The 21,233-nt window shown below is 38.4% G+C and overlaps 1 protein-coding gene across 4 annotated transcripts in view; it reads right to left on the bottom strand.

The window, feature by feature from the left end:
- TTC29 (tetratricopeptide repeat domain 29) overlaps nucleotides 1–21,233 on the bottom strand; it is a 431,955-nt gene that overhangs the window by 182,766 nt on the left and 227,956 nt on the right. For all 4 annotated transcript variants that reach the window (XM_040472852.1, XM_040472844.1, XM_040472860.1 and 1 more), the window contains one exon: nucleotides 16,910–17,095. In XM_040472852.1, coding sequence (XP_040328786.1) covers nucleotides 16,910–17,095 — 186 coding nt within the window. The remainder of the gene's footprint in view (nucleotides 1–16,909; nucleotides 17,096–21,233) is intronic.

The following is a 21,233-nucleotide window of genomic DNA, read 5'->3' as shown; positions in this document are numbered from 1 at the left end:
AAAAAATTCACATGATCATCTCAATAGATGCAGAAAAGCCATTTTGACTAAATTCAACACCCATTTATAATAAAAACCGTCAACAAAGCAGACACAGAAGGAATGTTCTCCAACACAGTATAGGCCATATATGACAAACCCACATCTAGCGTCATACTTAACAGTGAAAAGTCAAAAGCCTTTCTACTAATACCAGGAAAAAGACAAGAATGCCCATACTTCCACTTCATGAGTCATAGAGAGGAATTAGGCAAGAAAAAAAAAAAGCATCCAAATTGGGAAGGAAGACACAAAACTGTTACTATTTGCAGATGGCATGATATTATACACAGAAAAACCTAAAGACTCAATAAAAAAAAAAATGGTTAGAACTTACAAACAAATTCAGTTTGTAAATTTGTTTGTAAATCTGTAAAGTTGCAGGATAAAATATCAATACACAAAAATCTGTTGTAAATCTGTAAAGTTGCAGGATAAAATATCAATACACGAAAATCTGTTTGCAAATCTGTAAAGTTGCAGGATAAAATATCAATACACAAAAATCTGTTGCATTTCTATACACTAAAAATGAACTATAAAAAAGAAAAATTAAGAATGCAATAGTATTTACTTGTATCAAAAATAATAAAATTACCTAGAAATTAACCAAGGAGGTCAAAGACCTTATTTTGAAAACTACAAGACATTATTGAAAGAAATTAAACAAGACACAAATAAATTAAAAAAAAGTTCCATGTTCATAGTTTGGAAGAATTATATTGTTAAAATGTCCATACTACCCAAAGCAATCTACAGATCCAATGCAATCCCTATCAAAATCCCAGTGGCATTTTTCTCAAAAATAGAACATATAATCCCAAAATTTATATGGAACCACAAAAGACCGTAAATAGCCAAAGCAATCTTGACAAAGAACAACACTGGAGGAATCACATGCCATAATTTCAAACTATATTACAAAGGTATAGTAATTAAAGTACATAGATAAAAGGGACATAACAGAGAGCCCCAAAATAAACCCGCATATATATGGTCATAATTTACAACAATGGGCCAAGAATATACAATGGTGAAAAGACAGTCTCTTTAATAAATGGTGTCAAGAAAATTAAATAGCTACAGGTAAAAGAATGAAACTACACCATCATCTTACATCATATACAAAAACTAACTCAAAATGGATTAAACACTTGAATGTAATACCTGAGAATACAAAACTCTGGGAAGAAAACATAGGTGGTAAACTCCATAACGCAGGCTTGGCAATAGTTTTTTGAATCTGACACCAAAAACAAAAGCAAAAAAACAAAAAGTGGGACTACACAAACTAAAAAGTGTTTGCACAGCAATCTACTGAATGGGTGAAAATATTTGCATATATCTAATAAAGGGCTAATATCCAAAATATATACAGAACACATACAACTCAACAGCAAAAACCATTTGATTGAAAAATGGGTGAAAGATCTGAATAGACATTGTCCAAAGAAGATATACAGATGGCTAACAGGTACATGAAGAGATATTCAATGTCATTAATCATCAGGGAAATGCAAATCAAAATCACAATGAGATATCATCACACCTGTTTGAATGGCTACTACCAAAAAGACAAGAAATAACAAGTGGTGGCAAGGATGTGGAGAGCAAGGATCCTTTGTGCACTGTTGGTGGGAATGTAAATTGGTGTAGCCACTATGGAAAACAGTATGGAGGTCTCTCAAAAAATTAAAAATAGAAATAACATATGATCTAGTAATTCCATTACTGGTTATTTACCTGAAGAAAACAAAAACATTAACTCAAAGATATATGCACCCACATGTTCATTGTAGCATTTTTTACAATAGCTAAGATATGGAAGCAACCTAAGTGTTCATTGATGGATGAATGGATAAAGAAATCATGATATATACATGATATGACATATCATATACATATTCCTTGTGTGTGTGTGTGTGTATATATATATGTATATATATGTACAATTAAATAATTTCAGCCATAAAGTAGAATGAAATCTTGCCATTTATGACAACATGGGTGGACCCTGAAGGCATTATGCTAAGTAAAATAAGTCAGACAAAGACAAATACCATATGATCTCTTTTGTATGTGGAATCTAAAACAAATAAACAAAAAAACAACCAAGATCATAGTCACAGAGAACAGATTGGTGGTTGCCAGAAGCAGTGGGTGAGAAGGGTGAGAGAGATGGGTGAAACTTTTTGTTTTTTAGTTTAAATAAATTGTATAAAAAAGTTTTTTTAAAGAATATCACCAAATCCCATCTAGTCAAAACACTGAAAAATGAGCACTGCTCTCTAGAACTAATAATCATCATTTGTATCTGAAGAGTGTCTGTCATGTACCAGGGACCAATTTACTTCATTTAACTCTTACCTCCCTGAACCAACTCTACATGTAGATTATTATTATTGCATTTAGAGATGAGAAATGTAAGACTCAGATAACGTGTGTAACTTGCCTAAGAATATACAGCTAATAAATGATGACACTGGCATTTGATCAGGTTCAGTTAATGCAAAGTTCTTAGATTACTAGTTTAAATGATAAAAGATATTATCACTAACAATTATCACAGAAGCTTTAATAAGAGTTTTATTTACCATGATACTAAAATGCCATTACTATATAAGTCCAGTTACACTGAATTTCTCTGCAAGTGTTTCTTACACACATTGAAACTATCCTTTCTGCTCAGAAGACAGCCTGTTCTATCAATATTTTGCTTAAATAACAAAACACAAAAGAACTTTCCAACATATTCAAAACTGTATAACAGAAGGCAAGAAAAATTGTGGCAGATGTACATTATACACAATATTGGCAGATAACATGAAGCTGTATCTTGTACTGAGTTACCAAGATATGAAATGGCATTATTAGTTGAAAAGAGATAACTCTTCTTTCAAATCATGGCAGACGAATCAAATGACTGCATGGAATATTCCATAGCAATTGAATGTAAGCAAGACCAAACATGACTAGTGCACAAAACCATCAAATTACATTTTAAAATTAAATAATCTCAGCATACATTTATAGAAGATAGGGACAGAATGTACAGCTTCAAACGAGCAACCTGAAGTCCTTTCATCCAAAAAAAAAATTTTTTTTTCACATTTAGAAAGTATAAAGGAAGTAGTGATAGTTTTTTGGCTCACAGTGAATTGTGGGCCCAATACTGTGGCTGGCAGATGTACCCAAGATAGGGGCATGCAGGTGCAAAAAAACCCCCAAAAAACAAAACAAAACAAAACCAACCACCCCCCCCCCCCGCAAACCCACAAGTTTTGTATCATCTTTGTCATAAGTTTGTTCATATGCTAGCTGATGGCTACATGGAAAGTACAAAGTCCAGAAAACTTTCAAATAGATTTTAGCCGTCTGAAGTACCAGTGAAGACTTTGGTATATATTTCATTAATCTAAGATAAAAATTTGCTGGTTTAATTAGAATTCTGGATCAAGAATTTGGGTCAGGATTTTCATATAAAACCAGATATCTTTGGGGCACCTGGGTGGCTCAGTCTGTTGAGTGTCCGACTTCGGCTCAGGTCATGATCTCACGGCTTGTGAGTTCGAGCCCCGCATCGGGCTCTGTGCTAACAGCTCAGAGCCTGGAGCCTGCTTCGGATTCTGTGTCTCCCTGTCTCTCTGCCCCTCCCCCGCTCATTCTCTCTCTCTCTCTCTCTCTCTTTCTCTCTCTCTCTCAAAAATAAATATTCAAAAAAATTAAAAAAAAAAAAAAACCACAACAGCCAGATATCTTCAAGGCTAACATTTAAGACATGAATCACTTTTTGGTGTTATTTGCCAGGCATCTGAAAAGAGGGTCTAAATACCCTGCTGTATGACCAATTTAGTCTCTAACAGCCAGTTCTAATAAAACTTTAGTAGCTATGTGATAGATAATATGAGAGTCAAACTAAAAGATTCAAAGAAAATATATCTGTACTTCCTCATGCTATCGACATCTGTACAGACAATTTAAACATTATGAAGTATAACTGGCAGTATGTTTATAGTCAAAAAAAGAAAAACACTTTCGTCCTTGGATTTTTTTTTAATGGGCTTCATGCCCAGCATGGAGCCCAATGTGGGGCTTGAACTCACAACCCTGAGATCAAGACCTGAGCTGAGATCAAGAGCCAGACACTTAACTGACTAAACCACCCAGGTGTCCCTGTCCTTTGGATTTTAAATTATGTTTTGCCACCGTTATTATGAAACTGGCACTGACAACATTAGGAATGCTAATTCTAAAATAGGTAAGTGGCAGAAAGTAGAGACAAAGGCACATATTATCCAACACATGGAATAACCTATTTTAAAACCTAAAGTTATAAATATGGAAATTAAAGTTCTCTTATAAGTCAATTATCTAATAATTCACACCTCACTTTGACACATGGATTTATTTTATTCAGTATTTAATACATTAATTCTTTTTTTTTCATTTGCACTATTTTAAGAAAATATGAGCCATGCATGCAGAAACAGTTATACTTTACTAGATTTGGTTGGTATAAACCTCAGCACGTTTTTTTTTTTTTTCTTTTTCAACGTTTATTTATTTTTGGGACAGAGAGAGACAGAGCACGAACGGGGGAGGGGCAGAGAGAGAGGGAGACACAGAATCGGAAACAGGCTCCAGGCTCTGAGCCATCAGCCCAGAGCCCGACGCGGGGCTCGAACTCACGGAGCGCGAGATCGTGACCTGGCTGAAGTCGGACGCTTAACCGACTGCGCCACCCAGGCGCCCCTCAGCACATTTTTTAAAATAAAGAATTCAATACTTTTTGGGGTCCACAATTCAACCCATAAAAAATATGACTGAAAATTTTCTCTCAAACAAGAAAACAATGTAGACAATGTATACAGTAGCTGTCTTGTTTTAGCTATAGTTACTAAGAGCTGATGGCACCAACACCGACAAGACAAAGCAAAGCAAAGCAGCTTGGCACAGGTAACGCCATGAGAAGAGACTGCAAATGGGATGTTAAAAGGCCTAACCCATCCATAAAGCGATAACGAGAATCACAGACACGGCTATAAGTGAGGTACATGGAGGAGCCCAAGCCCAAGGCAAACCTGAGGTCACAACAGAGAGGAGACAGGGCAGAATACCATGACGGCCCTAAAAGGCTGTTTGAAAGAATTTGCTTGAAAGAATAAGAACTGGCCATTATAGTGGTGCCTCCAACTAGCCTAAAGCCCAGACTGATGAACAGGGAAAATAACATTCCCCTCACACATAGAGGGCTTGGGCTTGTGGGAAAATCACTGGGAAAGCTGTCACCAGAAAAGGGGTTTGGTAAAGGAGCCAAAAAGTTCTCTGCATACTTTGGCCTCATTTATCTCTGTCAATGGGAATGGAGTTCAGCTCATATGGTGGAGTTTGGAAGTCTCTCCAACTAGTGAGGGATCCGTTGGAAGCATGATCCAATGAAGAATGGGGTCTCGTGGTCTGGCAGATGATTGATTTGTGAATACAGAGTACACATAGAGACATACAGAAGGGAAAGTGAGGGGGGGAAGGTCAGATTGATGAGGCAATGATTAAAAAGGGTCTCAGAAATTTGTTAATCAAGCTTCCTGATGGACAGTCTCCTTCTAAACCAGTAGTTCTTAACAGCTGTATTGCGGTACAGTTGTGTGTCCAGATCAGTTCTAAAATGTGTTACCGATAATTTTTTACAACAATGAATAACCAAATTTCCTGAATGGTGTACTTTTTCTTTAAGTGTGTAATGTTGATTGGTCATTACCCATTTTAAGTGTTACTCTGGCTCATTTAAACTCCACTATGCTTTCTAGGTGGGAGAGAAATGCTACAGAACTATTGGTAGTGCATAAACCTTCAGACCATTTTCCTTTGACCATAGCCCAAAATTAGTGCTTATACTGTGGGCAGGATGTGCATGTTGAATCTCGCTATTCTCATTGTAGGATTGTCTAAGTCAGTGTTAACAGTCATATTTGTTGCCATGAGAAAAATGGTTGAGAACTGCCACTGTTATAGCATCAATGCTCTGAGGCTGGTGGGTATGTGGGAGATAAAATACAAGATGAAGAAACCCACAGATACTAGGTGGTGAGCAGGGTATTGGGTATTTTTGGTATTGGGAAGGTATACTGACAAGGTTTATGGCCACCAAATATTTCTACAGGCTGAGCAATACTGCAGCACAGTCAGAAGACAAGGGTCTGTATGCTCATGGTGAGGATGTACAGTTAACAAGACTACTTAAAGCTGTTCTTCAGCACTGGAAGCCTGTTTTGGGAATGTCCACATAAATTCTGAAGAAGGCTGTATGAATTATTGCTTGCTATGATGGTTCAAGTGGAATCAGGGTGACAGAGATACTTTCAGGGTGGATTATCGTGAAGATGGCAGATCAGACGTTCCTGATTTTTCAGATAAGGCATATATAAAGAATCTGTTAACTCAAATATTTTTATCTGACTGAGTTTCTGAGTGCCTATGTGTTGTGTTCAATATTGCCAACCACAACTACTGTGCCCGATCTTTTGATGCCTTTGTACTGATGATTACTCCTACACTGGGTTACTGAGTTGGCTGGGAGGGAGTTGCCAAGAGGTTTGAGTGAAGGAGACTAGGAATCCAGGATTGAGTCAGAGAGCTCATTTGAGTACTAGATCCTAATTCCAAAACCCATGATCAGGTTTGAGTCTCTGCTCCTCTGACTGAGACACCCCAAGACAGGGTCAGCCAAGAGGTCCATTATTTCCTCCTAGGTTTAGTGTTCAGTAATGATAATCATGAGATCCTGAAGCAGGTTAGGACCCCGTATTATAAACAAAACACTTCTGTAGATTTATGGTGGAGTCACTGCATATCAGCTAGCTTAAAAAAATTGTATATTTTTAGTTTTTCAGATCATAAATATGTTGCACATCTACTATATTCAAATAGAGAAACACATAATAGAAAAAGTAAAATGCATCTATTTTTTCTAGATTGAAAAAATAGAAATGGAATTTTTGGAAGACTAAATCGTATTGTAAATTGAGGGATTTATATATTTTTAAAAATATTAAAATGAAGTTTTCAGGGAAGCGCAAAAACATTAGATATCACATTCTAAAAGAAAGGGTTGGAGTATTGTGTGAAATTTTCAAAGAAATTGCCAAAAACCATTTACAGAACTCATAAAATCCTTCATTCACAATAAGGGCATGTAAGTGTTAGAGACTGGAGATTGCACACGGTGGTAGCAAATAGATCCTGAAATCCCAGGGGTTTAGAAAAAGTAATTTTCTTGTTCACATGAAGTCCACTGAGAACTGAGTGACTCTCCAGGGTAACTCCCTTCCAAACACTCATCCAGGGATCCAGCTTGTTTCCATCTTGTGGCTTCACCATCTCAGCCTATGTCCCCCAAGGTCACCATGGCAAAAATACAGATAGCTTGGAAGATCTGCTTGGAAAATACAGATCTGCTCCTCCATACATTAGTCTGGAAGTGACCGCTTATAGCCTATTGGCAAGAGTTAGCATTGTTACAGTGGCTAACAAATAGGACTTAAATAATGGTAGCTCTTACAATTGCAGTTACTGGAAAAAAGCATTTTTGAATGGCGGGATATGAGTTCATCATGTATAATTACCATAATTAGAGCGTTACCCTAATGTAAGACATTTCTATAATTTCCATTTTTAACTATCATAAATAGTACATACAGAAAGACATAATATATCTTTATGTAAATCGTTGTCTTAATATCTGATTATTTCCTAGAAGTAGATTAGTGGGGTTAAAGGATATGGACATTTTAAAACTCCTGATACATATATCCAAACTCTTTGCTAGAAATGTCACGCTAATTTATCCTATCACCAGCAATGTAAAAAACATGCTTGACTTATCAAAATTACACAAGTAGTGAATGCTACCTTAAAAAAATAAATAGGCAACATTGACTCTTGCACATTTGAATTTGGTGCATTTTGTACCTGTCCTATCAGTACATTCACTCACATGATTGCAATGATCAGAGAACTGACTTGCCTCTTCCATTAAAATGTAAGCCTCTGAATTAAGGGGCCATAGATATCTTTTCCAGCCACGGGTTTCCAACACTTAGCCCAGTGTCTTGCACATAGTTGGAACATAATAAATGTTTGTTATAATATTACAGGTGAAAAGTCTATCTTTAGTGCTCTAACTTTGCTTTTTTATTATTTATCTTGTTTTTTTTTTCATGTTTATTATCCAGTTGGATTTCTTCTTTGAATTTTCTTCTTAATTCCTTTACCATTTTTGTACTGATGTGTATATGGTTTTTCTCAACAATTAGTACCCATTCTTGAAATAATAATGCTATTAATCTGTTATCACATTTGTTTCAAATATTTCCCAGATTTATCCTTTAATTAAATAAGGTTTTTAATAAACATTTTTTAAAAAAAGTATGTGTCATATCTCTCAATACTTGTTTCTGATAGTGAGAATTCTATTCCCCTAGCCTCATGTTTCCATGAGGGGATGCCCTCTCTTTCCCCCCTTCACTTCTCATCAGGGGAAGAAGTATGACATCATGTGAAATTCTGAATTCTCATCCTCTGTGGACTCAGTCCTCAAGGAGGTCTGACTACCAAGCTCCACACTGAAGCTCATAGGCACAGGCTTAGAACCTGCAGGAGAGTCTCAGCCTGATCTCCCGGTAATTAGGTGGTTACGATGAATACTGAGGATAATAGAGTCTGGCTTGAAGAGATATAAGCTTTGTTCCCCTGATAAGTCTTAACAATTATGATCTGATTCCTATGTTTCTTCTGAATCAGTTCTGAACTTGGAGTAGGGAGAGAATATAATGATCCCTTAGTAAACTCTATCATTTTCACTTGTGCTTTGTACAACTGTTTTTATGTTTGAAGGTCTTTCCCAACTAAGACTGAATAAATATTTGCATATATTTTCCACTTGGATTTTTATAGTTTATTTTTAAATGTTTCTCATAAAATTTAATTTTACAGTAAGATACAGAAGTAATTAGCATTACTGCAGAATGGTAAATATAGAAAATCATAAAGGGAAAAATTAAATCCATACTTAATTTTTATACTGTGTATCCTCTATTTCCAAAATTTTTGACATGTATGTTGTTTTGTAAGCTTAACCATGTTTAATCAGTTTCAGTGTTTACTGTCAGTTCTTTTACATTAGAACTTCCTTCTTCTTGAATTTTTATTTTTTATTATTTTTAATTTTCTTTATTTATTTTTATCTTAGGGGGAGAGAGAGAGAGTGAGTGTGAGCAGGAGAGGGGCAGAGAAAAAGAAAGAGACAGAGACAGAGGGAGAATCACCAAGCAGGCACTATGCTCCACGCAGAACCTGACCAGGGGCTTGATCCCACAACCCTGGGATCAAGACCTGAGATGAAATCAAGAGTCAGATGCTCAACTGACTGAGCCATTCAGGCACCCCTGAATTTTTATTTATTTATTTTTGATTTATGTCTTGTTGAATTGGAGAATACAATACACATGGAAAATACCTTTACAGTGTACTTTCTGAATGTCTTCCTGCTGCTTCACATGGGAGCCAGAACTGAACTCTGTAGCATACTCCCAGTAGTTTTCAACTTGGCAGCATTCTGCTCTTTCCCCTCCTCTCAAGCCCTGTGGACTTTATTTCTTTTTATTTTGTGGCAATTACTGTGGCAAGGGAGAAAACTGAGTCCCGATTTTTGTTACAATGCAGGCAATGTGTGTTTTCTCTTTGAGCTTGTTTGGAGGTTCTAACAGGTGAGTGCAGCTACTTGTACACCCTTGACTCAAGAATGATCCTCCTCTATCCGGGAGGGTCGTCCTCTTTTATCAAGGGCGCAGCTTCAGGAGGGACTCACGTGGAGTGGTGAGGGAGGAAGGGAACACCCACCTAGCCAGCCACATCAGCCAAATCAACCCTGGCGATCAATGGGGTGACAGATGTTGCAGCCAGGTCGCCCTCACTTCCATGTATTTTCTCTTTGAATGCAAGTCTGTCTTCATTTAAGTCCTTCGAAAAATTACCCAGAATTTGTCTAGCTATGGATCTTTCTTAATAATTTTTGACTGGAGCACAAATGACGAATTCAGTCTGCACATTCTGAGGGGGTTCTTTTAGGGTCTAGAGTTTTCTTAAAATGTCTTTGGTTATGCCTTATATTGCAGTTACCTAATATTCTTTCTCAGGAACTTCCATATTTATTTCTCATTGTTTTCATCTTAGTCTTTCTTTTGCAAGAATGTTTCAAGTTTGCCCTCAATATCACTGATTCAACTTCCTATTGGGTCAATTCTACTCTTTACCTTTTCCACACTGTACGTTAATTCTACTGACACATCTTAATGAAAGCATTGATTATTTCATAATCTGGGGCTCATTCTCAACTCATTTGGCTCTATCCTTAAGCTTTTCTGTCCTCCACATGTATCTTTCTGAAGATACCAAGAATTTCCCTAAAATGATCACTTTTACTGGTTTGTTCTTTACCAGAGTCTTCAGATAAATGCTTTGTTTTCCTTGAATTTCCTACATACCTTATTTAGGAGCAGTCTACTTAATCTTGGTTCTTAAAAGTAAGCAGAGTGGACAGTCTACCCTTGCCTCTCTGCTCCTGGCCTCTCAGTGCTGGTAGAATCCCCCTACTTCTACCTATAGTCAGAGGGCAGTTGGTAGGAACAACACTTCATTTAATTTCACTGTCTAACTGGCATTCTCCTAGGACTGAGATTTGTTCTACTCTTACTTTAACTCACTGGTTCTCTTCTAATTTGGACAGTTCTTAAAAACATCTAGTCTTTGGGGTTGGAGCTTCTTTTGAAGCTTATCATCTTGCTCATGGCCCTGCCTTTGTCCTAGTTCTTCTCAAAGGACGGGACTTCTACATCTAATAACCTGACCCGAGTCTCTTTATGTTAATAACACTCTTTAGGCAGAACTTAAAGATTTAAGGGGATAAGGGTTTATTTGTCCAGGACTGACTTTTGGAGGCTAGTTTTCTAGAAAAGAAAATGGACTTTAGCAAATTCCAAGGAAACCATTCAGGTTCAGTGCTTTTAAGGTAATCAGTTCTGATCTACTGGAAAGGCAGTACCTCTCTCCTGACAGGGGAGAGATTGGTGCTTCCCAACTATAAATGCCTTTATGGCAAATCTTGCTATTTTTATGCCATATCCTACGGCTGCAGTCATAAGGCAGAGACCTCAGGCCCCTCCCCTTTCTCTTCTTCCCCTCTGCTGATCATACATGGGAGGGGCTATGCTAGGTCAAATCACGAATGCTGAGATGCTGGGTAAGACCTGTATTAAGGCTCTGCCACATCATGTTGCTATTGTGTCTGTCCCCAGTCACACCAGGGGTGTGACCACACTTCTCTAAACATATAGCATCCAATGAAAGGGCAATGGGCACCAGCACACCTGCTACTGTTCCTGTGTCCGTGAGTTCTCTCAGAGCAAGGCTGTTCTAGCAGGCCTGCTGTGAGTGCTGCTGACCAATTATCTTGTTAGCATGGCAGTTGTCCCAGCAAACTGGGCATCTGTCCAGGCCCTTACCACGGCCTTCTGGAAGCAAGTCAGATGACTGGAAATAAATTGAAGACCAAGATTGGAGTGGGAAGAGTCTGCTAGTGGTGTTGTGGCCAGCCTTCAAGGAGGCCAAGGAGTGACTATTAGCAGAAACAAATTTTAAAAAATCCTAAGTAGTGGGAGGCCTATAGGGTTCAGACTCTCAGTTATAGGATTCCTTGTTTCCTTTTTTTGTGATATTGGAGGGAGTTGCCTTGGATGGGTCGGATGCTTCACTAAGAGGAAAGCTGAACTCTTGCCTCTCCTAAGGTTCATGCAAAAAAAAAAACAAACACGAAAAGGGATGTCTTCTACTAAAAAGGAGAGAAAATTAGGGAACATCAGTAACACAAGGATAAGTAGGCTTCTGAATTCCAACTCCTTTTCATGAGATCAAGACAATAAGGGGGACAGTCCCTTACAATGGTGGGCTTCTCCACTGATCTGTTGCTGGATCTACCTTCCATTACTGGATATATCAGGGGAGAGTGGAAGCCACTCCAATGTGTCTTCACAACACGACTCTGCTCCTGGTGCCTTCTGGCCCCTGGCAAACTGCAATCTGCACATGGAGCTGACTGTCGAAAGTTATTCTAGGACCCGAACTGGGCAAGCCGATCAGGACAACTCCTTTCTTCAGAAGTTCCTCTGTCATTGGGAGAGCTTAGGATCAGTGCTGTAGAATCTGGTTAGCCATTACTCAATCCTTGTGCTAACATCACAGATGATGGCTTCCTAAACTGGAAGATGTACATTGTCTAAGCTCTTCCTACACTGGTCTTCCCCTGCCTGTTTTTAGTGGCCATGATCAGCACTCTGGGGTTGTCACCCAACATCTATATCTAATTATCCTTTTGGTCTTCCACAGCACAGTTTGGACTCAAAGCCCTTCTGGGTTGAAATGGAATGGGTTGCTGCCAGTAAGAGATGCTCTTTATAAGCCATGGACTGAACTGGAAGAGGAAGAACAGACAAATGGGTGGACAGAAATTAATGGTTAACTTGCCCAAGACTGGCTCTGCAGGCTAGCCTTTCAGAAAGGAGTATGGCCTCCTGCAAGCCTCCATAGAAACCAGTTAGCCTCAGTACTAAGTCCATTAATCTGGCCAAAAGCAAGGCTTGGACCCAGATCCTGAATCACTGGAAGTGGGGAAAGGGGAAAAAGTGTTGCTTCTTGCTCAGCTGCGAATGTTGACGTGGTCATTTCTGCCCAAGTTTGCTATCCCTACCCCCAAACCCAATAAAACCACAACTGCAAGGCTTGGACCGCAGTATCCTAATCATGCCAAGTAAAGGGGATGGTGCTGGACCCAATCAGTAATGCTGATCTGGCAGAAGAGGACTGAGGTTACAGCTCTGCCATGTCATCATGCCATTGTTGTCCTAGACCCAGATCATCCCAGGGGAGGAGCCAGTGTTTCCTTAATCATGTCTCTTAAAAAACCCTCTCTCCCAGTATCTGACAGCTGGCCTTGCTAGACCTCTGTGTGCTGCTCTAGAAGGTATGGACATATCCCCTACTGACATAGTGTCTGAGAGTTTTCTCCAATCCTCCACAGATGTGGTGTGAATGCGGCTGGTCCATTTTTCCTTACAAATATGTCACAGTTCTGAAAGAAGATATAGCCACTGATTTGCTACAAGTATTTGTCAGCCCATGACTATTTATGCTTGACACCCCAGCTATAGTCTGAAGATACCTGACATGAAGAGTCACACTGCCAACCCTTTAGCCTATGGAAATCAGGCCACATTGTATACTAGGGCCTGATCTTTAACAGCAGTGGGAACAAGGACCTCTGCTCTACTCTGGCCAGGGGGCTCTGTGTGAAGCTCTGGTCACATATGTGCCAGTGGGCTGCACACTGGCCCTGACTGCACCCAGGTGCCCAGTCCCTGTGACTATGGCTTCTGCTCATGTTCATTTGCTCTATAGTTCCCTGAGGGTTCTGGAGCCATGCCCTGGACTACAGCCTGCTTCGTTGGGCCCTGACAACCTGCCCTTTCCCATCTGCCGGCTGGTATCCTGCTTTAACCTGAATGGGCACCCCTGGAATCAGGATGCTGCCACCTGCCCCTGAGCACAGCTGCTGCCTAGCTGTTGCTGTGGGGCCTCCATTCGCTTGTCTGGACCAATCAGCTCAGATTTGTGGATGCTATACCTCCATCACCTCAGGGGGAGCCCTACAGCCAGGTGAATCCTCACTGCACTCTAGCCACACATTCTAAGTAGTCCTAGTTTACCCGGATTACAAAAGCTGCACAGATACTTTTCACCATTGCTAAGCAACACTCAAAGTCCATCTCTAGAATTTTCAGCAACATCAACGCAGTTATTTTATCCATCAGGCAATAAAGGCATGGTTCTCAGGGCCTATGAACTGATCAAGGGCATAGAAAAATATTTTAGACCTGACAAAAAAGTGATTGCAAACAAAAAACACAACCTAATTTAAAAATAATTTCATGGGCAAAATATTCTATTTGCTGTGGAATATGGGTGCATTTTATCATGCTATAGGGTGTGACACCTAACTATGAGCAAGCCAAGGACCTGCAAATGTAATCTCACAGCAGCCCAGCCCTCATATTTCCCAAACTCATCCTCATTTGCAGTCACTAAAATTATATGGGCAACCACGGTGGCACGGTTGCTGAGTAAATGGGTAGATTAATGAATAAATAAGGGAAGCAATGCATAAATCCTCCAACAGAAATGCATTCAGATATTTTAAAAAATCAGGAGGGAAACTGGAAGTTGATGTTTAATGGGTATTGAGTTTCAGTTTTGCGAAGTTCTGAAGACAGATCACATGACAGTGTGAATATACTAAACACTGAGCTGCACACTTAGATGTTGAGATGGTAAATTTTGTTATGCATTTTTTTCTGCAATAATTTAAAAATCAAACTGAATTTTAAAAATCAGAATTAAAATTGATACAGAAATTCAGAATATACCTATGATAGCTATTTGAATCTCACTGGGCCACTCTTAATATTTTCACCAATGTAGCCCTGACTTCTTCAGCCTTATTATCATATATTATTTCTTATTTCTTTTGTGACTTTTTTGGGGACTAGAAGTGGACACTTTAATTGATCTGATTTGTTACCACAGATGACAGAAAATTAGGGCCCCAATTACAGAAACAAAACAAAACAAAAAACGATTTTTATTGTATTCAGTTGCGGGGTGGGGGGTGGGGTTCCGGGTTTCCTATAGTAAAGAATAAAAAAGTGGTAACTTATCTTCTAATATATAATTTTCATAACTAGCACATCATGGAGGTAAAGCAACCAATCCTTTGTTTGCACAGAGCAGTGACTACAGGCTCTGAAGCTAGCTGACTAGTCAAAACTAGCTTCATTACCAGGGCGCCTGGGTGGCTCAGTTGGTTTAAGCAGCCAACTTTGGCTCAGGTCATGAGCTCACAGTCCGAGAGTTCGAGCCCCGCGTCGCGCTCTATGCTGACAGCTCAGAGCCTGGAGCCTGTTTCGGATTCTGCGTCTCCCTCTCTCTGACCCTCCCCTGTTCATGCTCTGTCTCTCCCTGTCTCAAAAATAAATAAAATGTTAAAAAAAAAAAAAAAAAAAAACTAGCTTCACTACCAACCAGCTTAATCTCTTTGGGCCAGTTTTCTCATCCTCAAAGTGAAGATAATAATGTTTTAAAGTTTAAAAAAGTATCCACCACACCTATGAAATGAGAGTAATTTTTAAAAGCTTAAGAAAGAATTTTACTTAAGCAAGAATTTATCCCATTTTTACAAACTGGAAGAACACTACTTTTAACAACAGGTTGCAAGCTTTAACAACTTCTCAAATTACAGTAATAACCAACCTTTCCTTACTCTGAATATACAGAAGCTTAAACCCAAACTCTGAATCCTGCTGTGTCCCTATTTTGCCTTTCCACTCTTAGCTGCCACCACTGCTCAGAAACACACTTTCCACTTTATTTATTTGCTTTAAAGTTTATTTATTTATTTTGAGAGAGAGAGAGACAGAGACAGAGAGAGAGAGAGCTCTGGGGAGGGACAGAGAGAGCAGGAGAGAGAGGGAGAATCTCAAGCAAGCATTGGGAGCCCGATGTGGGGCTCAAACCAACAAAATTGAGAGTATGACCTGAGCTAAAATCAAGAGTCAGAAGCTCAAGCCACTGAGACACCCCGGTGCCCCCACACTTTCATTTTAAACAGGTTGCTCCTCCTACAAGTTTTTCTAACTATGCTTTAGTAGCTCCCTCTTACAGACTATATTCCTGTTTTCTTACCTGCCTAAATTCCACCCCATCTTCCAAGTCCCCTACCAGTCCCTACTGATCCCATTATGCCTTCCTTGAATCTAGTCTGTATGATCTCTCATTTCTCTGAGTTTTTCTGGCAAACCTGGTATTTATCCCTCAAGATGGCTCCCGATCATATTCCACGTCCTAGCACCTACCATGTTATAGATTATGTGTAATTTCCTGAAGCACAAAAACTTTTTTTTTTTAATCTTTCTCCAAGTCCTATACAGTCCTAGCTACAAAATAATAAATATTTTCTAATTTAACTGTTAGGCCAAAGTCAAAACCTTTGTGGAAAATGAGACAGTTTTTTGGGAAAAGAAATAGGATTATTCATATCTTTTCATATATTTTCTTTGCATATTATCTACCCACCATTCCTTCCATAATTTTAATTCTTAAATTTCTATTTGCATCCTTTAGTAGGCCATCATACAAAATATGTTTAGACGATTTTTGTTGTTGTTTCAGTCTTGTCTTAAGATAACATCATTAAGTATGAAGTTACTTTTAAAGGACTTTTCCTTCAGAAGTTGTTATAAATCAAAACGGGGCAATATCTAAATTATAGAGGTATTTTTTTGGTCCCCTTTGTAGGGGACATGTGGCATTAGGAAAGTCACGAAGCATGCCTTCCTTTATTCCCATTTTCATACAGGAGAAATCAAGTTAAAATGAATAGAGGACTTAAGAATGGTAAGAAATTCAAAACCACACAGCAAGTGGCACTGACGGATATATGTGGATGGATACGGGAGGATGCTTATTCTCCGTGCTGCTGCTGCTGCTGCTGCTGCTGGGAACTCTAGCCTGAGTGCTTGGGTGGAGTATGACTGCAAGGAATGCTTAAGGTGAATCCATAAGTCACACACCTTTGCTTTTTAATCTCAATAACTTACATGCTTATACTAACGCCTCAGGTCTTTTTCTCAATCCCCACGTGCTTTCTGGTTGCCTGGACTCTGAATCCTCCAAAGCACCCAGGACAGCCTGACAAATGACCACTCACCCTCTTCCTCGAAGAGAAGTCCCATGTGCGCATGCGCCTCGGCTTCTTTCTTCCCACCGTCAATTTTGATCCGTTGAGCAATCTTAAAACATCGTTCATAGAAGTGGTTCCTTACCCATTTGTCTTCAGAATTACCGAAGTAACAGGCCAGTGCATACAAGTTGTTATAGACATCTTCAAAGTATTCTTCAAACAAAAATATAAACTGCATTAGAAAAATGTCTCACGGCTTGCCCCTTCAAATGTTAAACCAACTTAGTGACATTTATTTTTTATTTTTCCTTAAAGGCATGATTAGCTATTTTAAAAATGGAAATGCAAACTTAAGTTCATGTATTTTAACCACTAAAATAGTTACATCGAAGATGTGCACTCCAAAAATACAACAAAAACCTTTTTGAAAACTTAGAAGATGTTAGAAAGGGGCACCTGCGTAGCCCAGGAAGTTAAGCATCCAACCTCAGCGGCCCGGTCATGATCTGTTGGTGAGTTCCAGCCCCACATCCTTAACTCAGGCCCTGCCTGGGTGAGCTCAGCGCTGAAAGTGTGGAGCCTGCGTGGGATTCTCTTTCTCTCCCTCTCTCTCTGCTCCTCACTCACTCACGCCCTCTCGCTCTTCAAAATAAAAAAAATAGGGGTGCCTGGGTGGCTCCACCGGTCAGGTGTGGGATTTCGGCTCAGATCATGATCTCCCGGTCTGTGGGGTTGAGGCTGCTGTCCGCTCTGTGCTGACAGTTCAGAGCCTGGAGCCTGCTTTGGTTTCTGTGTCTCCTTCTCTCTCTGCGCCCCGCCACCCCACCCCCCCACCCCCCGCACTCTGTCTCTCTCTCTCCAAAATAAACATTAAAAAATAATAAAAAAAACTAAAAGAATATTTTAGAAATTGAAATACCTTTTTGGTTGAAAACAGCACAGAGCCTGCTTGGGATTTTCTCTCCCTCTCTCTGCCCTCCCTTGCGTGCTCTATTGCTCTCTCTCTCTCAAAATAAATAAATTAATTAAAAAACAAAAACAAAAACAAAAACAAATACTCTCATCGCAGAACTGACTTCGCTTATGTTTTGTCTTTGCATTGTGAACCTTCTACATAATGTGAACAAAGCACTAAAGTCTGTTTTATAATATTTTATTTATTTATTTATTTATTTATTTATTTAACATTTATTTATTTTTGAGAGACAGAGCAAGACAGAGCACAAGTCGGGGAGGGGCAGGGGGTACACAGACTCCAAATCAGGCTCCAGGCTCCGAGCTGTCAGCACAGACCCCGACCAGGGTCTGGAACTCACCGACCGCGAGATCATGACCTGGGCGGAAGTCAGCCGCTTAACCAACCGACCGAGCCACCCCAGGGGGCACCTATAATATTTTATATTCTTTGTCATCTTTAGTGATTAGAGAGCTATTTTATAAAGTCTATAAAGCGTTCCATATCTTCCATTTTTAAAAAGTTCTATAAAGAGCTTTCATGAAAAAAATGATCCCAAAATAATTTGTTTTTCAGTAATCACACCTCAATAGAAAAAATTTCCAAAATTTCATACTTTTTTTTTTCTTTTTTCTTTTTAGAATGAGTTATATAAGCTATCAAGATTCCATATTTAAAGACACTTGTCAGGGGCCTCTGGGTGGCTCAGTCATTTTACATGGCCAGCTTTAGCTCAGGTCTGATCTTGAGGTTGGCAAGTTCCAGTGTGCATCAGGCTCTGTGTTGACAGCTCAGAGTCTGGATCCTGCTTCTGATTCTGTGTCTCCCTCTCTCTCTCTGCCCCTCCCCCACTCATACTCTGTGTGTGTGTGTCTCTCTCTCTCAAAAATAAACATTTAAAAAATTAAAAAAAAATAAAGACCACTATCAGTTAAACTATTTTTCTATTAAAAAATGCAATATTTTTCATAGTATTAAGTATAAAGGGATATATTCAAGTTTTGAATCTTTGGACAATCCAAATATATGGGCTGTACCCTTTACATTCTAAGCAGCCTTATCTCCTCGCTTGTAGACTGCTTACTTGAATGGTCAGTAGACATTTATAAGATGAAAAACATTTTTACTGTTGGTTTATTATTTAGACAAGTATTCACTGTGCTATCTAAAAAGGAGATTCCATGATGAAATAAATGTGGAAAATACAGTTGCTAATTTCCCTCTTTTAGTGAACCACACGGTATACATCAGCATATTAAAGGCTCTGGTAAGTCCTGCAATAAATCAGCCTCCTTAATGTCAACGTTAATTCATCTGGTGTTTCTCAAACTTATTTCATCAGATAATTATTTTTGTTTTGCTTTACATAAAACCTGTAAACATCCTGTGGGACTCTGCTTGTATAGAACATATTTGGGTATCTTAAATAAATGTTATTAGAAAAAAATTGCTGCTTAACCCTTAACAATAATTTAAAGTCAAGTGTAAATAATGTTTGAATTATCTATTGATTCAGTTGCCCATTACCATTATTGCCATCTCTTCTCCAGCCCCATGGGGCACAAGGCCCTAATCATAACCTTATAGATGGTACAGAGATGATTTACAATAATGGGTAATATAAGAAATGTTATTAAGGACAAAAAATAAAAGCACTTTAACAAATGGAAAATAATCCAAAAAGAAATGACTAGCTTACTTTAAACACTTTTTGCTATAAACCAGCAAGTGGTGTTTTGCAGAATAATTTAAATAACTCTAGGTTCCTGTTCTGTAAGTCTCAAGAGACAGAACTGGCCCAAGATGACTATTGTTAGTGCTATAGCTTTGATTAAATGAACTTCATTGTGGCCCTAGAGTGATAGTCTTTCCAATGAGAAGCAATGAGAATGCTCAGAGATAATGCTACTTCAGGATAATTGTTTCAGATTCCATATATGTCTTGTGACCATATAAGATGGAATCCTGAGACACCATTAACAAATTTTTACATTCTAGATTAAGTGTGTGTGTGTGTTTGCATGTGTGCATGTTTTAAGATTTAAGATTAATTCAAATTAATAAGAGTGAATGAGTATATCCCCTTTCCCATTTTCTGGGATGTTCTTAACTTGTATCACAATTTTTCCTCAATAAAGCTTATGTAGTAAATGTGAAAGTAATTAACACAATTTTTTTAAAGTATACAAATATTCACAAGTCCTTCAACTGAGGTATTTCCAACAATATTCTTTGCTATAATCTTAATTTTCTATATTTCAACCAGGCAAAAGCCACTGCATTTTTGAACAAGATAACCTGAGCAAGAGGTAATTTTATTTCTTTAACAAATACAGCTTAGTTGCTATGAATATATGATAAAACCACAGTAAAGAAAATATTTCTTTTCTTTACTAATATCATGTGTATAAGGTATTGATTACTATAAAGTTTGGACTTTGTTAATTTTTGGGATTGGAGAAAGTTTTTTTTTTTTAGGTTTATTCATTTACTTTGAGGGGGTGGGGAGAGATAGAGGGAAAGAGAGAGAATCCCAAGCATGCTCCATACTGTCAGTGCAGAGTTGGCTCTGGGGCTTTAACCCACGAAAGGTGAGATCCTGACCTGAGCCAAAATCAAGAGCCAGACGCTCAACCAACTGAGCCACCCAAGCACCCCAAGAAACAGTTTTCTTTAAATGTTTACTTTTATTTAATAAAAAATTGTAAATTAATGTTTTCTACATTAAAATAGACTACTTAGCATTTTAGTTTCTTTATAATTACAAAATGCTTTATGACAAGTTTCTCATAATTATGACACTTTTTTATAACAAGTGATGTATGGGGCTCATATTTATGCTACTCAGATGAAAGCCTCTATTTAAAACACTTAGCGAATGTGATGAATTCAACTTGAAAAAACGACTAATGGGAAATTTTTATCTTGCTCAATTCTATTTTCAGTGCAAATATCACTTCAGAATTTGGAGCTGAAATGAGAATGTAAGTTTTTTACAAAGCATTTTTTATTTATAATAGTTAATTTCTTAAGAAATTAGATGTCATATTTTAAAATTCACCAGAGGATTCTATTTTTAAAGTGAATCCTGTGGGGCATCTGAGTGGCTCAGTCAGTTAAATATCTGGCTCTTGATTTTGGCTCAGGTCATGATCTCATGGTTTGTGGGTTCCACCCCTGCAAAGGGCTTTGCACTGACAATGCAGAGCCTGCTTAAGATTCTCTCTCTCTTTCTCTCTGCTCCTCCCCTGCTTGCACTCACTCTCAAACAAACTTAAAAAAAAATTAAAAAGTTAATCCTGCAGCTAAGCATTTTTCAGAATACAAATATCTGCCTCCTGTACTCACACACCCATACAAACACATACGCACATTCACACGCACACACACACACAT

The sequence above is a fragment of the Herpailurus yagouaroundi genome, unplaced genomic scaffold (genome assembly GCF_014898765.1).
Source record: "Herpailurus yagouaroundi ecotype Mexico unplaced genomic scaffold, PumYag 28, whole genome shotgun sequence".
NCBI classification, from domain to species: domain Eukaryota; kingdom Metazoa; phylum Chordata; class Mammalia; order Carnivora; family Felidae; genus Herpailurus; species Herpailurus yagouaroundi.
The sequence above is the reverse complement of the archived record's forward strand: the minus strand, read 5'-3'. Positions and strand labels throughout refer to the sequence as shown.